Here is a 9,740-nt window from a genome sequence, read left to right as displayed (position 1 = left end):
AAAGAAAAAGAAATATTCCTGTTCTGAAGTAGGCAGTTCAGAGTCATGATAGAAAGTTCACAAGGTACTAACAATATACAGTGAAAGTGTCTCTCTCTCTCTGTCCTCTACTTTCCATCCTACACTCCCTCAGTGGTACCCACTGTCAAGGTTCTTGTGTGTGATTCCAAAGATAGTGGATGCATTGATAAATATAGACATCTTTTTTTTTCTCCACACAAAAGGCAACATTATTATAACCCCTTTCTGCATTGAGCATTTTTTCACTTAATTTATGGAAGAGCTTGCCACATTAGTGTATATAAAAATGTCTCATTATTTTTAAGGGCTTTCTAATATTTCATCACTTAGATATGCAGTAATTTATCCAATCAGACCCCTATTTCTGGGCATTTACATTATATTCAATCATATGCAAAAGAATATGTATTCTATGATTGAACACAGCCTAATACATATATGTACATTATATATCTGTAGGACATTATTTTACATATGTACAATTATATATCTGTAGGACAAATACTGAAAGTAAAATTGCTGGGTCAAAGAGGTCTGTGCAAACACCACTTTTTATTTTTTCATTTATTCATTCATATAGAATTTCTTACAGAAATTAATAGTAATGTTCAGGAACTTCTATAGAAAGGTGAGAGAATATATTTGTCAAATCTTATAATAGAAATTTGAGGTTTATATATTTTTCATTTCATTTTTCTAGTAATTAATTTTTATTGTCTTTTTCAAAAGTGTCTGTTCCTGATTTACTGGACATTTTCAAAACCAACCCTTCACTATAAATAGCTTAAGAAGCACTGATATAGACAGCTCCAGCTAGAAGGGAAAGATTCTTTCCCAGAGAATTGAATGAAAAGATGTATATTGAATGAAAAGATGTATGTTAAAGTCCCTCCCCCTGTTTTCTAAGCCAGTGAAGCGTAATTGTGTCCATTTATCATGTCACATTTATTGGATACATCAGGATCTCTTTCTCCACCCTATAGATGATATCACCATGGTCATCTGCCCTGGAATTGCCAATCACAGCGAGAAGCAATACATCCGCACTTTCGTTGACTATGCCCAGAAAAATGGCTATCGGTGTGCCGTGCTGAACCACCTGGGTGCCCTGCCCAACATTGAACTGACCTCGCCACGCATGTTCACTTATGGTAAGCATGGCTCTGTGGAGTCCCTTATTCTGCAAGTGTGCTGCTGCTTCTGCTTCTGCCTTGTTTTTTTAAGTTTTAAACCTATGCCCATCTGCAAGATATGGTAGATCACACAGTTATATCAACAGCCAACTTGTAGTAGGCATTGATGATGCCATACCTCACACCAGCCTTTGAGGTAGGCACTGTAACCACCCTATCTCACAGAGGCAGAAACCGAAGCTCACAGGGGAAGGTCTTGCCCAAGGTCCCCTAGCTAGTAAGAGTCACAGCAGGGCTGGGAGCCAGGTAGATTAGGTAGCAGAGCTCATGCCCTTCAGGACTGTGCTATTCTGAAGCTCATTCCTCGGGACTCTTATGACTGGCAGGCAAGGGTGTGATGAGCCCTTTGAATGTCAGTGGGAAGGGAACCTGGCACAGTAGCAACTCATTGGATTTTAGGTTCCTAGGGGACAGAAACCAGATCTCGTATTTAGACAAATGCTTCTTGATTTGAATTAAAATTGTGTGTTAGCGGGGCCAGGTGTGGTGGCTCATGCCTATAGTCCCTTCTCTAGTAATTAATTTTTATTGTGTTTTTCAAAAGTATCTGTTTGTGACTTACTGGACATTTTCAAAACCAACCCTTCACCATAAATAGTGCACTTTGGGAGGCTAAGGCAGGTGGATCACTTGAGGCTAGGAGTTTGAGACAAGCCTGGCCATGATGGCAAAACCCTGTCTCTTACTAAAAATAGAAAAATTAGCTGGCACATGCCTGTAATCCCAGCTATTCAGGAGGCTGAGGCACAAGGATCGCTTGAACCTGGGAGGCAGAGGTCACATCACTACACTTCAGCCTGGGCAACAGAGTGAGACTCTGTCTCAAAAAAAGAAAAAATCCTGTGTTAGCTAAGTTCTGGCTTCTGGACTGCTCATTCTTGATTCTTATTAGCTCTCTCTTTAGATTATATAGGCACACATAAATAATAAACACATAAAATATGCATCTGTATAAGCACAAATGTTTGGGATATTATAAGCAAATAAATTGTAATATTTTTAATGGGAAATAACCAAAAATTATGTCTATCGTCTCACTATAATTTTCTACTTCTTCAAACTACCCTTTTGTCTTTATCAATGTATGCATAGTTTTTATTTATTACAGTCATAGCATTTATATCTATGGTGATTTTTAAAAATAACTTTATATTCACCAATATAACGATGTTTAATCTTTTTAAGAGCCACATTGCTGTTACTACTCTATTATAGTTTATTTAACCATTTATCTTTGTAGGACATATGGGTTAAAGTTTTTTGCATTTTAAATAACAACACTGTAAATACTGTATCTTGTACATAGAATTATTTTTTCTTAATGACCTTGGAGTAAATTCCCAGTAGAATTGTGGTGTCAACATTTTTTAATGCATATTTGCACATCTTGTCAGATTGACCTCCAGCAAGGTCATTCCAGTTACATTGCCATTGGTAATGTGCAATGGTGCCGTCTCCATAAGGGCAGGAAAGGGAAGGTCACAGACATGGAAGCATGAACAGGTACACCTGCTTTGTGCCAAGCAGGATGCCGGGCACTCTGAGTTCATTTCCTCTTCTGTATTCACACCCACAGCTGAAGATACCCATTTTATAGACTCTGTTCTGTTCAGCAGTTTGGTCAGTAGCTTGAAAATATAGGTGAATATCCAGATTTACAGATAACACAGGTGCATGGGGAATAGTGAGTACATGGGAGACAGAATTAGACCCCAAAGTCAGAAATAGGCCTAGTCAAACACAAAGGAAACAGTGGGGAATAATGATAAGGTCTTGCATTTGGATATTTAGAACGTCTATCCAAGTAGAATATGGAGAGCCATGGCTTGGCTGCCGGGCCAGGATGGAGATTTGGGAGCATTAACAGTACAGTGTGCCAACAATAATAGAAGAAACGCCAGTGAGAATACTTGATGTACACCAGACACAGTGCTGATGTCACATGTAGTAGGCACAATCTCTTATCTCTACAGCAACCCGTGGGACAGTAAAATTCTGTTGAAAAAACTGAGGCACAGAGATGTGAAGTGTTTTGGGCAGGGGCATAGAGCCAGTAAGGAGAATAGCTGAGGAGCTTGGATCTGGCTGCCAGAATCATCTCTGAGATAGCAGAGTAGCTGGGTCTGTATGGTCTAGGCCTCCCAGCCCCAGAGTGCTATCCTGTGGAGTTGTAGACCAGAGACCAGATTGGAAGGTATTACCACACCTGGTCAGGGGAGTGCAGCAGCCAAAGCAGCAGCAAGGAGTAGGCTAAGTGCAGCCCATGCTCACAGAGAGTACCCGGGTCAGGAGACAGGCTCTGGACCCGATACCCTAGTCCTGCCACTGACGCTGTGTGGCCTCGAGCAGTTTCTTAAACTCAGTTGCAGATTCTTCAGCTGTTTTAAGGTGGAGCTACAATTAAATGTGGGTTACTGAGGATTTGGCAAGCAGTTGATTAACATATAGTAAACATTTATTATATGTTAGGTTCATTCTTTTTGTTTTTTTTTGAGGCAGGGTCTCACTCTGTCACCCAGGAGGGAGTGAAGTGGAGCAGTTGTGGCTCATTGCAGCCTCAACCTCCCAGATTCAAGCGATCCTTCTGCCTCATTTTTAAATTTTTTGTAGAGACAAGGTCTCACTATGTTGTCCAGGCTAGTCTTAAACTCCTGAGCTCAAGCAGTCCACCCATCTTGCCCTCCCAAACTGCTGGGATTACAGACCTGAGCCATGGTGCCAGCCAGGTTTATTCTTATTCAAATACTTGAAGGTGTATTAATATTGGTGAGAGATTAGCCATGCTCTTTGTGACTCAGATGTGTTCCGCAGGGGAGAGTATCATTAAAGAATTACAATATAAGGCTGGGTGCGGTGGCTCACACCTATAATCCCAGCACTTTGGGAGGCCCAGGCAAGCAGATTACCTGAGGTCAGGAGTTGGAGAATTAGCCAGGTGTGGTGGCAGGCACCTGTAATCCCAGCTGCTTGGGAGGCTGAGGCAGGAGAATCACTTGAACCCAGGAGGCCGAGGATGCAGTGAGCCAAGTTCTCACCATTGCACTTCAGCCTGGGCGACAGAAGCAGACTGTCTCAACTAAATAAATTAAGTCCTCTTAATTCATTATTGACCTTTCATTTGTAGATTTTTTTAAAAAAAAAAAAAAAAAAAAAAAAATACAATGCAGTGTGATGAGTGGACTAATAGTGCAGGCCTGGGGAATGTGCTGCAGTGGAATGGAGAAACCAGCCTGGCACTGTGGGCGAGGGGTCAAGCTGCGGGAGGAAGAATTCTCCTAAGAAAGGCATTTGAGCTGGGTCCGCAAAGATGAGCTCCTAAGTAGAGGCACTCGTAAACAGTTGGAGTTATAGACAGAGGGGAGTGGGTTATGGGAGGGCAACCCATGTGGAGGAGCAGCGTGCACCACTGCCTTAAGAGCACTGTATGTTTGGAGCATGGAAAACCCTTGACATGAGGCAAATCCATCAGCGGAGAGCTTCAGGCCCCCAATTTTGAAAATTAACTATTTCCTTTAGTTTGTGTTGGCCGGACGCGGTGGCTCAAGCCTGTAATCCCAGCACTTTGGGAGGCCGAGGCGGGTGGATCACAAGGTCAAGAGATCGAGACCATCCTGGTCAACATGGTGAAACCCCGTCTCTACTAAAAATACAAAAAATTAGCTGGGCATGGTGGCACGTGCCTGTAATCCCAGCTACTAAGGAGGCTGAGGCAGGAGAATTGCCTGAACCCAGGAGGCGGAGGTTGCGGTGAGCCGAGATGGCACCATTGCACTCCAGCCTGGGTAACAAGAGTGAAACTCCATCTCAAAAAAAAAAAAAAAAAAAAAAAAAAAAAAAAAAAAAAAAAACTTAAAAAAAAAAAAAAAAAAAAAAAAAAAAAAAAAGTTTGTGGATGATGTTCTTACATTTTATTTCATCAGAGATTTAGAAGTAAATTTCTATAGTTTGTTATACTTTAGAAATTTTCTAGAAAGACAGGTGACCTAAAAAAAATGGGTGTTTTCTTCTAGCCCTACTATTTGTGTTTTTGTGTGTATTTGTACACCTTTTACCTGTTGATAGTTTCTTTTAGCTATTGGAGATAAGATCAAACAAATATGACCTTAAAAGTGTCAGAAATCCAGAATTTGGATGCTTTGTTGAAATGTAAAAATTAAAATATCTTTGGTAGCTCCAAAGAACCTAGATAGAGACAGCAGTAGTGTTTCGTTAGGTGCTATTGATGTGATTTTAGTTTAAAACAATGTTTCTAATAAATGTTTTCCTGAGCTGGTGAAAAAAGAGCAATCCTTCACCAAAGGTACCCTAACACATTAGAGCAAAAGCCGTGTTTGTTACCTTTGACTGATCAATTGAGGCAGATCAACAGTTTACATGCTAGAACTGAAAAGCCTTTATCATAGTTAATCATGTCTTTATGTAAGTGTGTTAGTTGTTGACATGTGGGCTTTCTGTACTTTAGTACAGAGATCTTTGTCAACTTTTGTTCCTATACCCAGTACTGTTCTCAATTTTTAATTGTTGCCTTGCAATATGGCCTGATATCTCATAGTACCAACCCTGACTCATGGCTCCTTCAGACTATGCTCTTGTCTCCCTGCCTATGTTTTTCATTTGAGCCACAGATTATTGTGTCAAGTTCTATGTTGAGTTTTTGTGTTAGTCAAGATGGACTAGATTATGCTGTGGAAACAAACAACCTAAATCGCAGTGGTTTAAAACAATTATTTCTGTCCACACTGTGCATCCCTTATGGCTTAGCTGGGGGGCCCCTGTGCCTCCATCGTGATGGTCCTCGCTCAAGGAACCAGGCCCATGGAGCAGGTACCCGCTGGAACATTGCAGAGAGTGGGAAGAGTGTGGCTCTTGAAGCCTCTGCTCAGAAATGACAGAGGTCACTCCTGGTCACAATTTATTGATAAAGTATAGTACACAACCAAGCCTAACTTCAGTGGGGTGGGGGAGACGCATCCTTCCTAGGGATGGAAAGTAGTTATTGGTGGTGAACTCTCACACAGTTTATCACAGTTTCTGAAGGGGAACTTTAATTTATAAATTAACATGGAAAGATTTATAATACTTTTCTCATCCAGGAGCATGCCCTTTTCCTTCAAGTCTTCCTTTTTATCTCCCTAAAAGAATTTCTAGTTATCTTTGTGTGGGTCAGTTTATCAACATTAGAATTCCTGTGGGAGCTGTTGTTTTGTTTTGTTTTGTTTTGTAAGACAGAGTCTCACTGTTGCCCAGGCTGGAGTACAGTGGCACGATCTCGGCTCACTGCAACCTCCGCCTTCTGGGTTCAGGGGATTCTTCTGTCTCAGCCTCCCAAGTAGCTAGGACTACAGGCGCACGGCACCACACCCATCTAACTTTTTTGTATTTTTAGTACAGACGGGGTTTCACTATTTTGACCAGGCTGATCTCGAACTCCAGACCTTGTGATCCGCCCGCCTCAGCCTCCCAAAGTGCTGGGATTACAGGCATGAGCCACTGCGCCCGGCCTCAAAGATTATTTTGAAGCAAGCCCCAGACTACCTGTCCAGTTTCATCTGTGACTATTTCCAGTGTGTATCACTAAGATACACAGGCTCTTTGTAATCTGTCTTCATTTGTTAGGACTGCTTATCAAAATACTACAATGGGGGTGGCTTATACAAGAGCAATTTATTTTCTCACAGTTCTGGAGGCTGGACGTCCAAGATCAAGGTGTCAGCAGCATTGATTCCTTCTGAGACCTCTCTTCTTGGCTTGTAAATGACTGTTTTCTTGCTATGGATTCACACTACAGTCACCTGTGTCTCTGTCTGGTGTCTCTCTGTGTCCTAATCTCCTCTTCTTAAAAGGACACCAGACATCCTGAATTAGGGCCCATGCTAACAACCACATTTTGGCTTAATTACATCTTTAAAAGCCTATCTCCAAATATAGTCAGATTCTGAGATACTAGGGGTTAGGACTTAAGCATATGAATCTTGGGGGAAACACCATTCAGCCCCTAACATAACAGAAGCACAATGGCATCTTCACAGCTGAAACACTTAAAACAGTATTCCTCAAAAGCAATTCAATTTCCCCCTTGTCTTCCTTCTTTTTTTCCTTTTTAATTCATTTGTTCAATTTAAAATCCGAGTCAGATCCATATATTGCAATTGGCTGTTAGGTCTCTTATGCCACTTTTCAATCTCCTTCCCCGCATTTTTAATAGGTCCCCAACCAAGTAAGCCTCTTCCAGGTGGGGTGACTGAATGTGACATGGTGAGGGGGGCTCTCTGGATCCCCAGGACATACTACATTTCACCATCAGGTCCCCTGTTCCCACCCTGAGTATATGGGAATTCCAGGCACTGAACTCCATGGCCTGCTAATCCCAGGACTGCCTAAGTTCAGTTTGGAAGGCCCTTCTATGGTCTTCGCTTGGCTTCTCCTTGTCATTCAGGTCTCAGCCAAGATGTCACCTTCTCAGAGAGCCCTTCCTTGATTCCTCTCCCCTATCTACTGTTGCCCTACTCCCGCCCCTAGTCGTTATCTAATGCCCCCCCCTTACTTTCTTCAAGGCACTTCAGATTTGAAATTAAGGATTTGTTTTCATAATCTGTGAAGTTATTTATTTATATGCCTCTTATCTGTTTCTGCATCCCAAAAGTTGACCCCGTGAGAGCAGGCAGTTTTTATATCCCCTGCTGTAGCTTGCCAGTGCCTGGAATCCTGCTTGGACCATAGAAAGCACTTACTCCATCAGTGTTTACCGAATGCCTACCGAGATGGGAAATGACAGCTTGTGGATGTAAGGCGATCCTTTACAAACTAGTACATCACAAACAGTGTGCCCTATATGTGAGTCTTCCCTTAGGCAAACTGCCTCTCTTTTCAGCAGATGCCAGGCATTCAAGTCACTATGAATACCCTTTGGGCTTTTTGCAACTGTCATCTTGAACAGAAAAAAACTAAAGAGGGGATTAACATGAAACCCTATTTTCTTCTTTTCCTGTTATGCACCTGCCTCAGATCTCTCTGAGAGAACTGTAAAGGATCTTTCCCCATTTATCAACCCAGCTCTGTTCCAAACCACATAAGCTTTGCTAATGTGATTAGAAATTGTTGATCTGCCTTGCACAGAATTTCCTAAATGGATAATTTTGCATTCTTGTGACTTAGAACCCTTCATGCTGCCTTTGAAAGATAAATTCATTAAGGAAAATCCTTCATGACAGCAGTTACCATTTATCTTACACTAATGAGTGCCAGGCATGTGCCGAGTTTTCATATTACTTCACTTGATCCTCACTGCCTCAGAGGTAGGTTTTAATTAGTATCCTCACTTCACAGGCTTAGGGAGGTTAAGTACCTTGCCTCAGGTCATGTGACTAGTGAGTGGCAGAACCAACCTTCAATCAGTGTGATTCTTAACCTCAACTCAATACCACCTCTGTGGTAGTGTTCATTTCCTATTTAGGATACTGTTCATTAGAATACAGAGGAGCAGGGATGATGTTTGAGCATTTAAGAAGACTTTTCCTCCACTTTGGTGGTAGTGGTCATTACTGTTCTTACTGATAGCCAATTAGGTAGCATTTGCTGTATGACAGGCACTGTTCTGAGTACTCTGTGGGATATTAAATCAGTTACCACCCTTTTACAGGTAAGGAAACTGAGGCCCGGCAAGGATGAATAACTTGCTCCAAATCACAGAGTTGATGAGTGGGCAACCCAGGCTTCAAACACAAGCAGTCTCGCAGTCTAGTCCTAGAGTCGGTGCTCCTGAACAACAGGCTCCATTGCCTCTCAGTGTAAGAGACTAAGGAGTGAGGACATAGTTCCCAGTCAGGTAGATTTTAGGTTTAAGGCAAAAGAGCATCCAGGAGTGTCTCAGAGCCACAGAATTGGGCCTGTGGGTTTGGTCCCTGATCTTTTGTTCATCCAGCATCCTCCAGACAATGATGGGGCCAGCCTCTGTGATGGGAATACAGGTGTGAGTTTGAGTCCCTTCCTTCAGGAAGATCCCGGTCTATGAGGAATGCTCACCATCTAGTTGGGAGAGGAGGGTGCACAGTCACAGTGAGTCTAAGCTTACTGGCTAGGGGTTTGTCTAACAGGAATATTTACCAACAGCAACCTTTTTACAGACAGGGACCAGATCTGCATTTTTAATTTTTGTATTATTGTGTGTTAATCTCCACCATCTAGTGTATCACTTAGAGAGAGAGGGTCAGGAAAGGCCTGCATAGGAAGAGTGTCCAGCAGCTGGGGGTTTCATGCCTGCTCAAGAAAGCTGAGACAGGAAATTGAAGGAATTTAAGAAATTTGGCAATAAGGCCCAGCACAGTGGCTCACACCTGTAATCCCAGCACTTTGGGAGGCCCAGACGGGCAGATCATTTGAGCCCAGGACTTCGAGACCAGCCTGGTGAAACATGGTGAAACCTGTCTCTACTAAAAATACAAATAGCCAGGCATGTTTGTGCACACCTGTCATCCCAGATACTCAGGAGACTGAGGTGGGAGGATCATTTGAGCCTGGGAGGCAGAG

At 42.3% G+C, this 9,740-nt stretch overlaps 1 protein-coding gene across 4 annotated transcripts in view; it reads left to right on the top strand.

The window, feature by feature from the left end:
* ABHD2 (abhydrolase domain containing 2, acylglycerol lipase) overlaps positions 1-9,740 on the top strand; it is a 112,211-nt gene that overhangs the window by 69,201 nt on the left and 33,270 nt on the right. For all 4 annotated transcript variants that reach the window (XM_017517640.2, XM_017517653.2, XM_017517646.2 and 1 more), the window contains one exon: positions 1,005-1,172. In XM_017517640.2, coding sequence (XP_017373129.1) covers positions 1,005-1,172 — 168 coding nt within the window. The remainder of the gene's footprint in view (positions 1-1,004; positions 1,173-9,740) is intronic.

The sequence above is a fragment of the Cebus imitator genome, unplaced genomic scaffold, assembly GCF_001604975.1.
Source record: "Cebus imitator isolate Cc_AM_T3 unplaced genomic scaffold, Cebus_imitator-1.0 Scaffold19, whole genome shotgun sequence".
Classification (NCBI taxonomy): Eukaryota; Metazoa; Chordata; class Mammalia; order Primates; family Cebidae; genus Cebus; species Cebus imitator.
This window is presented reverse-complemented; position numbering and strand designations above follow the sequence as displayed.